Source organism: Erigeron canadensis, chromosome 7, assembly GCF_010389155.1.
Source record: "Erigeron canadensis isolate Cc75 chromosome 7, C_canadensis_v1, whole genome shotgun sequence".
Lineage (NCBI taxonomy): Eukaryota > Viridiplantae > Streptophyta > Magnoliopsida > Asterales > Asteraceae > Erigeron > Erigeron canadensis.
In genome coordinates this window covers 31,366,792-31,383,935 of record NC_057767.1, presented here as the reverse complement: position 1 = coordinate 31,383,935, position 17,144 = coordinate 31,366,792, and the positions used below count along the sequence as shown (strand labels likewise).

The 17,144-nt window shown below is 30.7% G+C and overlaps 1 protein-coding gene across 1 annotated transcript; it reads left to right on the top strand.

Moving 5' to 3' along the window:
• Positions 1 to 9,207: 9,207 nt before the first annotated feature.
• LOC122609569 (trans-cinnamate 4-monooxygenase) lies at positions 9,208 to 12,795 on the top strand. Its single transcript, XM_043782596.1, has 4 exons — positions 9,208 to 9,777; positions 10,235 to 10,579; positions 11,124 to 11,257; positions 12,075 to 12,795. The coding sequence occupies exons 1-4, from the start codon at positions 9,338 to 9,340 to the stop codon at positions 12,671 to 12,673; spliced, it is 1,518 nt and encodes a 505-aa protein (XP_043638531.1). The 5' UTR covers positions 9,208 to 9,337; the 3' UTR covers positions 12,674 to 12,795.
• The last annotated feature ends 4,349 nt before the right edge of the window (positions 12,796 to 17,144 follow it).

Genomic DNA, 17,144 nt, shown 5'->3' with positions numbered 1-17,144 from the left:
CACTCTTTAGACTTTTAGAACAAAACTTTTATAATTCTTAGTAAACTTTTTAATCTTTTTATTTTCACCACAATATCTTAACTCCTTACAATTTTAACATTAAATTTTTCTATTTTTTGATAATCTTTTATTTTAACTACAATATTTTAACCTTTTACACTTTAGCAACAAACTTTTTAACACATTAAAAAGAAATATACGTGAAAACTTGTAAAGAATAATAAACTTTTTATTCATTTTATTTTCACCACAACATTTTAACCCTTTATACTTTTAGCACTAAATTTTTATACTTTTTGATTTTCTTTTATTTTCACCACAACATTTAAGTCTCTTACACTTTTAGCACTAAACTTTTACGCGAACGACTTTCACACAAAACTTTTACAGTTCATATTTTTTATTAAAAATTTATGACATATTATCTCTTGAATAATATTTTTTATTAAATGATAACATCTAGGGTAACATCTGGGTTACATATCTTGTATATACTAAACTTTCAGTGGATGCATAAATTGTTTCCGTGAAAGAATCAGCTATACACTGAACTATATCTGATATACAAAATTGAAGACTTTCTTCGACTTTCTCCGCGAAAGACAATCACAATCAAGTAGGTAGGGCCTTAGTTGGTGGGGTAGGTAAGCCAAGAATTCCCTCACGTTATATTCATTCAATTTTATATTCTGACAGTAGATCAAATATATATAAACAAGTACGAGTAATTCCAAGTAATATCAAATTCAGATCTTATTATTAACGCTACAAGGTTGTCCGCCCGTTGCAGCGGCCGTCACAACGATTTATAATGCGTGAAATGTTATAACGATAATAAAAGTTGTTTAGGTTACTTTCATAAGATGCGTCGATTAGACATTTATCCGTGGTAAGACAATCACTTGATAACCTTATGGTCTGACGCAGGGAGAAAAAGGGATAGATAATTGATCCTGTTGATTCTAAGAATACCCAGAAACAGTTCTTCTAAAATTCGTTGATTCAAATAGAATACCGACAACTTAGGAAATTTCACACACTAAACACACAATGTGTATAGGGAGGAAAAGAAAACTTTTCATATCATTATCAAAAAAACTGATTAGTAACACATATTACATCCCAATTTATAGTAGAAAAAGAAACCGGAACATTTAATATATTAAATTAAATAGTGGAAAATAAAGAGTCTTAGACATAACCACGTCAATCTAGATGTTTCCGATCATGGTCTCAGGTTCGATCCCTGCTTGGCACAAAAAATAATTGCTTTAAGTAAACCGTTACCAATAAAGCCTAGAGCCACATGTGAAGTTTAAATATGTGGGTTCGATCCTTCGGGGTGCCCAGATCATGTGGGGATTAGGATGAAGGTATTCTACCGGTATCATATGACTCATACATGGTGAGTCAATGGGTATCCAATTGTGGTATCGGGGCTAAGGTTCCCTCCATTACCCTTTAACCGTGTTTATCATTCTAATATAATTAGATGCGAAAAATAATAAGGTGCAAAAATTAACTATGAATATTAAAAAAAAGTATTGAATTTCTTAAAATAGATAAACCATTTTGTTATACATAAAAGATTATAAATTATTTAATTTAATAATTATTCATAATAAACCTATCAGTTATGAAGTTTATCATACCACCAAAATACAACAATAATGTTAGTGTAAAATTTATTCCTGGACGCACAAATTTTTATTGTATACAATGAACATCAAAGAAATGTAGATTTTATCTCCGAATAACTAAACACACTAACAAATAGAATTCAATTTCAATTCAGTCAAAATTTGCATCAAATTATGTGAATCAAACGCGACTTAAATTTTTAGTAACTTTGTTATAGTACTCATTATGATACCAAGTTTTATGAGTTACATTTTGTACATTTTATCCAAGTTTTAAAAATATATATTTAAATGTGTTTGGTATCTAGGAATGAAAAATAGAATGAAATAGATTATTAGAAATACAAATAATGTGTTTATTTACAATTTAGATATGACCTTAATGATATAACACTGGAGTGGAATAAAAATTATAATGAAATAAACACGATAATAATAATAGAATATCTTAAGTTTTGTAAATTGGAATGTTAAACAACAAAAGTTAACACCGTGTCATATTATGGTCCAGTTTTAAACATTGCATTTTGTCACTACTAAATGCTGAAGGGGAAGGGTTGACACGATTGGATTGCATGCGTTTTTGTGCCCGCTTGCCAATACCCGCCGGACGACTAATCGATAAACTCGCATTACTATTTGTTTCTTTTGTTTACTTTACAGGAAACAATAAAAAAATCTCTTGTTAATGGAGTGTTAATAGAGTAGATTATATGTTTTAAAAAAGAAAAAAAATAGAGTAGATTGTAGGTTATATGTTAGAATGAACGAGAGAAAGTACCCGCGTGTTACAGCGGTGAGATGGTGGGGTGATAGGTCATAGGAGGTTATAAGTCATAGAATGTGATAATCAAATGTCTTAGCCGTATGGGCTCCACCCTTAGATTTAAAAATTCGTTGAAAGTATATCGAATGACATCTCTAATGAAAGAGCATTGAATTTTAAGAGCACCCACACAATTTTTATAATTTATCGATATACGGTTTTTAGATAAAACTATAAAAGATTTTGAATAATTATAGGAATAAAATGATTTATAGAGCAGAGAGGAAAAAAATAAGTGGTTGAGATTTGAGGAGTGAGAGAAAAATGAGTGGTTGAGATTTAAGGGTATTATAGGTATATTAGGTAGAGATTTTTAAATTAGTTAATAAAAAAGGAAAGTAATTTAGATAGTTCAAATCATCTTTTGGGATTTTAAAAAGGGACTTAATGTAGTATAGATAAATTATCTTTTCCTTGTAGAGATAAATTAATCACGTATATTATAAGTTCACGCATACTTATCAAAGTCTACAAAGAGACTTAAACCTATAATTTAAATTTTTTCCAAAACATTAGTCGGGATACGAAATCAGGAAAATGTTATCGTATAATGATAAAGTCTTGTATATACTGTAGATAATGAGATATTGAATTATTGATCATAGACTGTTATAAATATTTGAAGGGAAAACCCCAATATTAGTCATTCACAAGGATCGAACGCGAAACTTTAAGTTAAATTGAAAGTGCCTTTAATGAGATGGGCTGACAACAAATCCATAATTCTTAAGTTAGGCAAATCATCACAAATACCATTATCTCCGTGTAATAAATAGATACATCAATGTTAATTCATTACAACATACTATTACTTTACTGGCTTAATTCTCATTTTACCTTCAACTAAACGCGCCCGTTTAATGTTGTACAAGATAATTAGCCGCCACTTAGTCACACTGGTTGACTATTTTTTCTTTTCGTAGTCATAATTCATTTTTCTTTTTCTAATGTAGGATCATACGAAATAGTGAGTAGTAATATTCTTATTCTTAATTGTATAATAAAAAAGGAATAGATGGATAGGAATTGCTTGAGCACCTTTAACGGAGGTTGATGATAAGTTCTTTTTTAAGAAAAAATATTTTAAAAGCTTGATATCATTGAGTAAAAAAGTTTTTTTTATTAAAAGGTTAACAATGTTCAACCTTTTGAAGAAAAGCTTTTTCTCAACTTTAAAATATCTTTACATTGGGGTGAATTGTTCTTACATACGGAGTATATCTTAGTTAGTTGATTGATTAATTGGCAAAATAAAAAGCCATTACAAGCTTTTTCCAAGTACCGTATTGTTACCCACAAATAGTTCAGCTTTTGTAGTTTTGTGTATCATGTAATTTATTATGTGAAAAATATCCATAATTGAGCCGGTTGAAGGTTTTTACAAACCTCAAATCCGAATAATATGTTTTGTTACTTTTAATCGTATAATAAGAAATCTTTCTTTTAAGTAGGGCTGTAAACGGTTTGGTTAGCTATAAAATTTGAACCGTTTTACAGGTTTTTGTTCGGTTTAGTTAGTTAGAAATTTTGAACCTTAAATTTCGGTTACCCGAAAATCGGTTACCCAAAAAAGTCGGTTTATTTCGGTTTTATTTTCGGTTAACCATTTATTAAAGTTATGCTAATATAAAGTTTAAGTTTTCAATTATAATAGTCGATTTACATTGGATTAATTAAATTTTCTATTTATAATAGTTATTAAACTAAATTAATATTTTGTTTTATAAATAAATATACATTACATCTAATTTTGAATTCTTTTTTTCAAACATTATATTTACGCAATGCAAGTTTTTATTTAAGAGTATCATGATTTACAACTTAAAATGTCTTTTATATGATATTACTAATATTTTTGATAAGTTATATCAAACAAAGTTAACAACTTTTCTTAAAAAAGTATATATGTAAGAAAGTTACTTAGAATATCCAAAATTAATCATAGATTGTGAAAGAAAGTTACTAAAATTGGGCAACAAATACAATAAATTTAGCTAAATAGATATGTAAATAATGTATTAATGTAATATATATAGGGATGACAACGGGGCAGGTATTGTCGGAGATCTTAATCCCCATCCCCATCCCCAATTTTCAGTTGTAATCCCTATCCTTACCCCCATCCCTGTCGGGGATAGAAATTTCATCCCCATACCCGTCCCCATCGGGTATCGGGGATCCCCATCGAATATCGGGGATACCTTTTTTGAATAAACATAAATTTAATGTAGTATAAGATAAGTAGTAAAACGTGTGACTCAACCTTTTCATTCTATATATAAACTAATATCCATGTTAAATAAATGATAAATAATGTATAACACATAAAAGTATTAAACAAAAAAACTCTAAACAAAAAACAATTCTAACATATAGAAAAAAACTTAAAGAAAATCTAATAAATATATACAGTGTTTTCGGGTTCGGGTACGGGGATCAGGGATTTACGGTGTCCCATCCCTGTCCCCATCCCCATCGGGGAATAAATTCACATCCCCATACCCGTCCCCATCCCCGGTCAACTCGGGGATTCCCTGGTCAAATTGGGTTCGAGTATCGAATTCCCCATCGGGTACGGGTATTTTTGCCATCTCTAAATATATATATGATCATATGTAGGTATATATCAAAATTCGGTTCGATTCGGTTAACCACGGGTAATGAATATAAAAAATCGTAACCGAACCGTTACACATCGGTTTTTTCGTTTTCGGTTTTTTCCGGTTTCGAATCATGCGGTTCGGACCGGTTTTCGGTTTTTCGGTTCATTTCTTACACCCTACTTTTAAGGCCTTTTAATGTGTTCGTATGATACATATTAAAAAAACTCAATAGTTTAAATAGCTAGATTACACTTTTTAAACTTACATAGAATATATGATCCCACTTAATATTAAATTAAATTTTAACATAAATATGAATATCATATTTTCTATGCTTTCGCATAATAAATAATATTACTAGATAAGTAGATATTTAGTTATAATAACGATATTATAATTCTTAACATTTTATTAAAAGAATTACATCAAATAAAATGTACAGTAAGATACGTTCAACACTTACCCTTTTAATCTATAGTTATACACTAACAAAAAATTCGCGCGATCCATATATGTTGGTTGCGAAGGCTATCCGATGGAGGCGATGACTATTGACGGCAATAGAAGCGTTGAGTAATTTCCGTTGATGTTAATGTTATTAATGTAAATGTGATAGTGTAAATTTTAAAAGATAAGAGTTTAAAGTGTAAATTAGTCATCCGTTTTTCTTAAAAGATAAGTTTATTAAGGACAATTAAGTCATTAAACATTTCATTTTCTTAAAGTATTTCAAAAGGTTAAAATTTTAATAAGGTAGTACAGAGAATTTTACAGTAAATTTACCTAATAAAGTATTACATTTTTTAGTTTTCAACTTAAAATGTTTTTAATTATATACTTTAACTGTTTGTCTAAAAAACTTCAACATATTATTAATAATTCATATTCTTTTTACTAATACCGAAACTGATTTAGTTTCTATAATATATATATACACACACACATATACACAAATATGGTACTCGTGCAATTGACAGTGATGTGGTGGCATCGACGGATGGTGACGGCGGCAGCGACCGTTGGTGACGACAGATGTGTCAAGTGGTGTAGGTATATTTGATATAAAGATATTTGTTTTAAAAGATTTGTAGATATTTTTTGATAGATAAGAGAATGATTGTGTAAGTTAATTCATTAAAAGTAAAATGGTAATTTCGTATGTCCTAAAAAGCTTAACTCTTCAACATCAAGGTATAACTTTTATATAGTAGTATATTATATATATGTAGGTTTTAGGTAAAATAAATCAAATATTATATTAAATAAATAAAATAATTGGTTTCTCTTCAATGAAATGACCGTACATCATAAAAATATCAGATATCAATTGCTTCGTGAATCTTCGTGCATCAATTTAACCATGATCTAATAGTCAAGATCTTGTCATATTTATTTTACTTTAATATTTGTTTTATAAATACCCAACCCCTATATATATATATATATATATATATATGAGAAAAGTGAATATAAGGTTGTCCGACAGCTAAGCTTAGGTGTGGAACTTCTCACACAAACTTTTTAATATTTTTTGATTAGTGAATAAATGTCTAGGCCCCCATGAATTTTATGGATTAGAAAAACAATATGTGAGTGTTTCACACATAAAGGTAGGTATCTAACAGCCGTATATTATCATCCCTTTATATATATATATATATACACACACTTTAACTTTAAATTATGTATTCCTTAAATTATATTTAACCAATCATGCACATTGATGACTCACTACACTAACGGGGTATTTAGTATTGCGATTACAAAACAAATTTTGTGTTTTCAAATTAAATTATGTGTTTTGAAAAAGCATGCATGCACATGTTTCTCTAAAACTGCGTTTTCATAACAGATAATCACTTTTTCATATAAACATTTTTTTTAATTAGTTGCATTTCATAAACGTAATAGTAAGATAGTCACTTCATGTCGTAATTCCAAACACCATTTAAAACACTTACTAAGTATTAAAATTCATGTTTATAGCATGGTACCCGCGTATTGCAGTGGGATACCATGGTAAAGACTTCAACAAAGTAATAGTAACAGATTGTTGGTTGCAACGGCATTAGGGCCGCAGAAGGCGAGATTGAAGCGCATCTATTGGAAGCATTGATGGAATTACCAGGAGTTTAAGGCTGTGTGTGCGAGCGTCGACGATGTTTCATTTTGCGCGATGAAGAAGCATCAGGTCTGTTTTTGCCATTTGAGGACACAATGTAAAGATCGAAAAGTTTGTTAATATTGTAGTATTAAAGTTTTGTGTGGAATGAAAGCTATTTCTATACAACTCAATAAATCATGGCATTTTATAATTATGAAAATTATTATGAATTAATTAAAAGATTGTTCCAAAAGTTTTGAAAAGTTATAAATTATATATTAATGGTGTCGTGGGTCGTTTAAAATTATATATATATCGATAACAATGATTTAAAACTTACCATAAGTAGGTATTTTGTGCAGACATTTGTTACTCGTTTCTTAAATTTGAAAATTATGTATTGAAAGAATGAATTAAATACTTATCACACGTATTATGTATTGATAAGAATGAATTAAATATTTACCATACGTAACTGGTAATGATACGTTTTTTGCTTGGGATGATTTCAAGTGATTTGATTTGATATGAGGGCATAATAGACATTTTTTCCCCTTTAACTTTCAACAGGGGGCTATATTCTTTAATAAGGAACTAGCATGGTACCCGCGCAAATGCAACGGTGGCGGCGGCAATACGGCGATGACTGGTGACGGCAACAAATGATATGAATGTAAATGTAATTAATATAATGGTTAGTGTAGTTATTTTAATAGTTGAGGGACTGGTGGTATAATTTATTTCATTAAGGGTAGTTTAGGTTTATTAGTAGATTTAATTAAATTAGTGGAAAAACAAAAGATGATTTAAATAAAGAGTAAGAGGTATATTAATCATATCGCATAAAGTAACATTTTCATAAATAAAAAAAGCTTATTTCATTTATATATAAGTATAGATATAGATTAGTGTCATATTATAATATCAAATACTCTCTTTTTTAAGCTAGAAAAGGGAAAAAATATATTAAATATTCAATACGCTAGAAAAGTCAAGTTATGAACATCGTCGCAAACAGAATGTCGTTAGATACACCAATTTTTCTAACCCAATACGTCGAAAACTTGACGTATACCTCTCAATACTATGCCTGGTGTTTAAGGTGTGCTTAATAGCCTTTCCAACCAAAAGAAAAAAAAGTGTGCTTAATAATAGTGATCGAAAAGACATTCAAATGTGTGGTTGAGATTTTAGAAAGTAAGAATTAAAAAATTGTGGGTTAGGATCCAAGCTGAGTTATGGCGATCGTGTGAAATTCATACCCGAAACGAAGAACAAACTTAAACCACTAGTAAACCAATGGGCGCCGTTTCATCCCCACCTACCCCTCCCTCTTTGCTTTCTACCTACTCACTCCTGCCTTTCTTTCGTCTCCTACTTTTTCACTTCCCTCTCAATTTATTTATTTATTTTTTAATTTTACTTTTTGATAAACTAGTATGTAACTATGATTTGGACTTTTGAGGTAAAAATATAGTGAATTAGTTTAACTTAACAAACTACATGTATGATGTATTATACGAGCTACGTCATCACCTACCTATTGTTGATGTCTTCACATATGAAAGATTTACGTAAACATTAAATCAGTATGATACTCGCGCAATGCGGCAGTGGTGGTGAGGAAGACGATTTAATGGTGTCGGTGATGGTGTTATTGGTGGTGGTGGTGTCAAGTGGTATAAGTTGATATAATTGTGATAGTAAAAATTTTTAGAAAGATAAGAGTTTAAAGTGTTAATTATTAAAAATAAAACTATTTTAATAAGATGTATGTAGAAAGGAAAATGATAACTCCTTCTAACCAATTATCCTAAAAATCCATTAATTCTCTTTCCTATTTTCCACGTATCACAGTCTTATCGATTAAAATAATTTGTACACTAATAAAGATTGATCATTACCTATGTACAAAAGCAGAATTCCCATTTCACCGTCAAACTTGGATGACGGCGTCCAAACCAACTCCACGCCCACCTAACCCTTTCCGTCAATCACACCCCTTATAAAAATGTATATATTTCACACCCACTTCTCAAAACAAAATAAAAACATACTACAATAATTTAACACGCAAAAAAAAAAAAAAAACCCAACTTATATATATACAAATACAAACCACATTTTACCACCACAAGCCATCATAACACAACCATAATCCACCATGGATCTTCTCTTGTTAGAGAAAACACTCATTGCATTATTCGCAACAATAATTATCACAATAGTTATATCCAAATTACGTGGCAAAAAATTTAAGTTGCCACCCGGGCCAACCGCAGTGCCAATTTTTGGCAACTGGTTACAAGTTGGTGATGACTTGAACCATAGAAACTTAACTGATCTGGCCAAGAAATTTGGCCAGATCTTTTTATTGCGCATGGGACAACGAAACCTTGTCGTTGTCTCATCCCCTGATCTTGCAAAAGAAGTTTTGCATACACAAGGTGTTGAGTTTGGTTCTCGAACACGAAATGTCGTGTTTGATATTTTTACTGGGAAAGGACAGGATATGGTTTTTACCGTTTATGGTGAACATTGGAGGAAAATGCGTCGCATTATGACTGTCCCGTTTTTTACTAATAAAGTTGTTCAACAATATAGGTAAGTTGTTGTTTCAGCTTGTTCAATTAGTCATTTTTACTAAAATGATATATGTGGCTCCTTGCATAGGTGTCACATGAGATCTGTGCAGGTAGAAATATATATTAATTAAGTGCAGTTGGCTATGTTAATAGATTAACTAATTAAAATGAAATAACTTTTGTAAAAGGATACAGTTAGATACTGTCACACATCTTGTGTGCTGTTGCCTGTCCAATTGATCTTGAATTATTATTATTTGCGTTATTTTAGTGTAATTTGCTCAAACATAAGATAGTTAGGGGAAATGAGATATTTTGTTAGTTGCAGTGATCTTGCGTGCAGTAGGTTGAAGTTCTGAAGTTCAACCGCTGCACGCAAGATATGTGTGGCTAAAAAAATATACAATATGAAATGTGATATAGTAATTTGTAATTAGTGATTGGTTTAATTAACAAATTTTGTAATTAATAAACAGGAAAGGATGGGAAGATGAAGCAGCGGCGGTTGTGGAAGATGTGAAGAAAAATCCGAAATCCGCAACGGAAGGAGTTGTGATAAGGAAAAGGTTACAATTGATGATGTACAACAATATGTTTAGGATCATGTTTGATAGAAGATTTGACAGTGAAGATGATCCTTTGTTTTTGAAACTGAAAGCGTTGAACGGTGAAAGGAGTCGTTTGGCGCAAAGTTTCGAGTATAACTACGGTGATTTCATTCCGGTTTTGAGACCGTTTTTGAGAGGTTACTTGAAGTTGTGTAAGGAAGTGAAGGACAAAAGGCTTCAGCTCTTCAAGGATTACTTTGTTGATGAAAGGAAGTAAGTATCTCATTTCATTATTTTTTTTTTGTTAGTTTTGGATGATCTGATTAGGTACTTTTGCCTTTTTTTTTTTTTAGTTAATGAATATTCGTTTGAGATCTAATTTTTTATACTAATTGATTCAAATTAAGGTACAGTAGTATGATGATTCAAATGAGGTTACCTTCTTAGATTCAATCAAGAAATTTGTATTAGTGTTATGATTCTGATATGGGTATTTTGAATTTAGCAATTAACGAATATTCTTCCCACATCTTGTTAGAATTTTTTGGTGCCGTTTCTTTTCTAAAACACAAATAATCATAAAATGGAGATTGTGGCATACCATACGAAAGAAAATGATTTTTTTTACGTTTTATTAAAGAGAAAAGGAATTAAGACTTACTATCTGAAAATGCCATTTTAATTAGAAACTCAGAGATTATTTTGAAAATGCAATTTAAATTACCCTATGATTTGATTGAACTTACATTGATTATGTGATTTACATATATATTGTACACTTATTAGTCTTATTTGTTTATTTTTGGGGGAAAAACAGGAAGATTGGAAGCACACAGAAATTGGACAACAATCAACTAAAATGTGCAATTGATCACATTCTTGAAGCCAAGGACAAGGGAGAGATCAATGAAGACAATGTTCTTTACATTGTTGAAAACATTAATGTTGCTGGTATGTCTCATTCAATACCTTTTTACCTATTTCAACACACAATTTAATATCAATTCATCATCATCATCATCATTATCTTCATTACCTAACTTTGGACTTTTTTGTTGTACAAAAACTAAAGTTTGTTTGTTTTAGTTGATCACTTAATTGCAACATGTGGTGATAAAGTAACCATGTAATAATCATCAATGATACTATGATAGAAATACTCAAATGCCACCTACCAGATGGTTGAAATATAGACGTCTTTTGAGACTGGTTGGTGTGTATTTCGTCATGTGGTAGTCTTAAAAATACATCACTTCATAAATAAAGGAACCAAAGAAAAAGTCAATTTTTTATGCTAAAAAAAGGTTACGAAAGTATTTGCTTTAAAGAATGTCCCCTGTAAGCCAATAAAGGTTAATGGGCCAAAAACAATAAATCATGTTGTGCTTTTTACATGTACAGATGTACTTCAAAAGTAAGTTGATAATATGCTGCCTTTGTTTATTACAAGTGGTGTTGGACCTAACACGTCTACAACTTGATGGCACTATATGTAGACACATCACTACCCGAAACAATAATGATACAAATTAAAACAATAAAAATAATTTAATATAGTCACGATAAAAATATTTTATTAACCAAGATCCCATCTTGGATTTTGTTTGACCGTTTAATGGTATATAGTAATATTTTTAATTTTTTTCAATTATATACTTGCGAAAGAGTATTAGTTTGTGTACTAGTACTAGTTAATGTTTAGAGTTTGTCCTTGTTGTCCTTGTCTGAATTTAGTCTATACTTATGTCATTTTCTGTTTGTGAAATAGCAATCGAGACGACTCTATGGTCAATAGAGTGGGGAATTGCCGAGCTTGTGAACCATCCTGAGATCCAGGCCAAGCTAAGACACGAGCTTGACACTAAGCTCGGGCCCGGTGTCCAGATCACCGAGCCTGATGTCCAAAACCTACCTTACCTCCAAGCCGTGGTGAAAGAAACTCTTCGTCTACGAATGGCAATCCCACTTCTAGTCCCCCACATGAACCTCCACGACGCTAAGCTTGGTGGCTTTGACATTCCGGCTGAAAGCAAGATCTTGGTCAATGCTTGGTGGCTAGCAAACAACCCTGACCAATGGAAGAAACCCGAGGAGTTTAGACCCGAGAGGTTTTTGGAAGAGGAAGCAAAGGTTGAGGCTAATGGAAATGATTTCAGGTACTTGCCATTCGGAGTTGGAAGGAGGAGTTGCCCCGGAATCATTCTTGCATTGCCGATCCTTGGTATTACGCTTGGTCGTTTGGTGCAGAATTTCGAGCTTTTGCCACCACCAGGACAGTCTAAGATTGACACAAGTGAGAAAGGTGGACAGTTTAGTTTGCATATCTTGAAGCACTCTACCATTGTTGCTAAACCTCGATCGTTTTAAAAATTTTCTATAATGTTCCTATTCTAATAACCAGTGTTACCGTCCTTATGTGGTTTAAAAAGATTTTGAATTTGTTTTGTATATCATTTTGTTTACTAATAATTCATGATTTGTGATACTAATTAGCATAGTTGTCGAATCGTGTATCGTGTGACGACTCATCTTGTGAATTTTTAAATCGTGAATCATATCGTGTTTCGTATCGTAAGAGACATAAAAATAAAAAATATATACGTATCTAAAATATATGATGTATGCGTAAAAACATACATATATTGACGATATTATCATATTTATTAAATATATCAAATTTTCAAAATGATTTTATTATCATATATATATTTTAAATACGGATTAAACATTTATTAGTAATAAATTCACTATATCAAAGAGTTATTTATAGAAAAACTAAAATTATCTTTTTAACAAACTTTTTCGACCGTATCGTATTGAACCGATTCAAAATTTTGTCTAAGACAACTGAGACTTTACTTTTTCTTCAATGATACGATATGAGACGTACTGTGTATCTTACGATACTAACAACCATGTTAATTAGTTGTAGCCCACCTACCCTTTGACATTTAGCTTCTTGCAACACACCGACTTTTTTTAACGTACGTTCATGATTAAACAAGATAGTAACCATAAAAACAATTGGGTATTTATCTCTCGCATTTTGAAGTGTGATCAAGGATAATGTATGACCAAATAAACAATTGGGTATTTATCTCTCGCATTTTGAAGTGATCAAGGATAAAGTTTAAAAATGGTTCGATAGATAACCTTGGAGTTAACCAAAAAAGAAAAAATGTAAAAATGGTCAACTGATACAAGAAAAATTTTTTTGATAACCTAAGAGAGTTTAATAAAACAATCATGGTAATAAAAAAAATAACTATTATTATTATTATTATTATTATTATTATTATTATTATTATCTATACTTCTATACAACTAAATGAAAATTATAAACCCATGTTGAAAGTTTAGAAAAAAAAATGAGATATGTAAATTGACCAAAATACCCTTAATGGATTAAATCATTATCAACCATATATATTAAATTACACCATTAGTCTATTATACTATAAAATATCTCTACTAACCCCCGTTAAATCAAATATCTCTACTAACCCCCTTTAAATCAAATATCTTTACCTACACCAATTGATGTCGCCACCACTATCATCATCCGTCGTCGTCATCACACCATCGTCATCGTCAGTTGCGCGGATACCATGCTCGTAATAATAAAAAAAAGTTACATAATCTAAGCTAGTCAAAAACTCTCATCTTTAAAACCGAACTATTCAAAACTAAACGTGTTTAATTTGTGAGTTTGTGTCCAAATGAGGCATTTTGCATACGAGAGAATGAAAAGCAAAACACCATTATGTGGACTGGGAATTCTTTTGCGTAGTAAAGCAAGTAATTAAAGTTCATAGGATGTAACTTTTATGTCAAAAATTGTACACACATTTGGACTTTAAAATATCTCATTATAGAATGTAGCCTTACCTACCACAAGAAGAGATAGTGTCCACGAATGTTTAAAAGCGACATCTGAAAGGTTTGAGTAAAGAGGTTGAACGGTAGATATTGGATTATTGATACAAAGTAGTTGACATCCAAAAGCCAATTACAATGTTTGGTATTAATACTTTTCTTTAATGAAATGAGTAATAATTAGAAAAAGCCTATTGTACTATTATCAACCAAAACTTTATGTTCTAGTTTTTTCGACATAAAAACGCGTTAATATTTGGCTCTAGAAAATGTTTTTATTGTGGGTGAATTTACTTCAAATTGGTGTATATTTTAGGTGATTTATATGAGGTAATTTTTTTTAACACGTAAAGTTTTTGCATCGCTAAAGCATAATATCGATTATCGGAATAAACTTAAAAGTGTGTTCAAAATATAAAATCAATTATTCAAAATGACATAAGTTAGATCTCATTTATGTATATCAAATTTATATTTCAATACTTTTGAAAAGTTTGAAATAATTAATAGAGAAAATTACACTTTTGGTATTTTAAGTTGTCAGTTTTTCCACTTATAGTCTATAAGTGAAGAAATTACAGTTTTTCATACCTCAAGTTGGCTCTTTTTTTCAGCTTTGCTACCACGCACAGAGTCCGTTTATTTTTTCCGTTAACGCTCTCATTTGAAGAACATGTGAGGGTATTTTAGTCTTTTGACCACCACACTTTTTGAGAAAATTATACTTTTGGTACCTCAAGTTGTCAATTTTTTTCCCTCTATAGTCTCTAAATGAAGTGAGCTGCTTATTATTTGGTAGCTCAAATTGTCAATATATATTCCTCTTTTTGAGCGGAATATATCTATATAGGATAATGATAAATCAACCTAATTGGTGTGCCTAGAGATACGCCTAATAAGAAGATGATGCCATGTGGAAAAATCAGGGGACATGATTAGGAAAGAGAATTAGTGGAATCCACATGTCAGATTCTTAAGGTTTTAGGTTGATTTTTAGGCATATGACTTAGGTTGATTAATCATTTTCCATCTATATATCCATATCGAACCATCCATATATCCATGTATATCTATATCTTTATACCATACTAATTCCAACACATAAACATGCATAAAGAGATTCAGATCTCTTATATAAATCATACACCACCAAAAAGGGTTGTCGGCTATCTCCCTCACCACCAGGCACCACGACTACCACCTTAGTTAGAGATTCCGATCTAATCTCGTTTGTAGCAAATATATTCATATGTAGTAGATTCCGTTCAGATTTTGTTTGTAGCAGATCCTGATCAAGTTTCGTTTATACAATATTCCTATCGAAGAAGAGGATAATTTATGGGTGATAGAGGAAAAGAGATCAATGGTGTGTGTGTTTTTTGACGACATGAGTTCCTCCACCATCACCCGTAATTACATCAACAACACATAAAAAAATCATGTGTGTTGATTTTTGAGTTTGTGTTGTTTGATATATTCCAATATTGAGGTAATTACGACATGAGTTTGATAGATTCCAATTTGTGAGATGAAAATTGAAGAGTGTAATAAAAATATGTTGTCTACTTGAGGTATCAAAAATAAAAAAAATTGACAACTTGAGATACCAAAAGTGTAATTTTCCCAAAAAGAGGGGTGGTCAAAAGACTAAAATACCCCTCACGTGTTCATCACGTGAAAGCGTAAACGGAAAAAATAAACGGAGTTTATGCGTGGTACCAAAACTGAAAAAAATAACCAACTTGAGGTATGAAAACTGTAATTTCTTCACTTAGAAACTATAAGTGAAAAAATTGACAACTTGGGGTACCAAAATTATAATTTTCTCTAATTGACATTTATCATTTAAATGATTTTTGATTGGTAGTATAAGTAAGTACTGGGACATACTAAAATAGAAAAATGTATAATAAATTTTAGGAAAATGCTAAATACATGGCTATATTTAACGTGCATAAAAAAACTTGTACCTTTCATATTAAAAGTCCGTCCCCTGATTTTCATGGTAAATGTACAAACAATTTATGTATCTTAAACACAGCCCTAAATGCTGTATTTAGCAAACTCCTAAATTTTATACGTATGGAGTTCTAGTTTATAATCACATCAAATGGATGATTTAACTTTTTTTAAGTCGTATCAATCAAACTTGTTGATAAGTTAAAGTACTAACTTTTATACCGAAATGTATGGTATTTGTCAAAATACAAACATAAATGACTAATATTATTTGTGTCAATGTTAATAATAAAGATATTCCTGTTAAAAATCTAGTAGGATACCGAACAATTCACTTGATCATGTAGGATTACAACTTTACAATACAATATAATTAAGATTACTAAACAAAACTGAAATAAAGTGTAAAATCAAAAAAGCAAAAATATCTAACGTAAAAAGGATGTTGAAGGTAGTTAAAATAGCTTTCTACAATAACCTGTGATTAAATAGGATATTTGAGACATTACTGGTTACGAAATAATATCATAGAAATAATTTAGGTTCAAAAATATATATATATCAATTGAAGTAATTTACATAGACATAGAAGGTAAACGGGTAAAAGTATATAACGAGTACTTGTTTTCAGAATCTTCTCAACAGTATTATACTGTGGTTACTTGTTTTCAAAATCTTCTCAACAATATTATACTGTGATAAGCAAAGTCACTTATCAATTGTTGACACGTGTTAAAAAATCATTAGAAATCCTTTATTATTCTATATATATGTTATTTTATAAATTAATATGTTTATGTTAAATACTTTTTTTTAAAATTAAACCACAGTGGTCAGGGGTGTTTCACTAAACTTGCTATGCGGAGCCCCGGGTGAGTTCACTCCAAGGTCTCGAGTTCGAGCCTTAGTAGGTTCTCCTCGACGGTATTTTCCAATAAAGGAGGTGATATGGTGAGAAAGACTATTTAAGATCCGCTTAGTGCAAAACCATTTCGTTATGTGA

Bases quoted from the DNA above. Each gene is read 5' to 3' on its own strand.
- LOC122609569 (XM_043782596.1), top strand. From the start codon at position 9,338: ATGGATCTTCTCTTGTTAGAGAAAACACTCATTGCATTATTCGCAACA. The intron at 9,778-10,234 runs GTAAGTTGTTGT...ATTAATAAACAG, and splicing joins AAAGTTGTTCAACAATATAG to GAAAGGATGGGAAGATGAAG. The intron at 10,580-11,123 runs GTAAGTATCTCA...GGGGAAAAACAG, and splicing joins TACTTTGTTGATGAAAGGAA to GAAGATTGGAAGCACACAGA.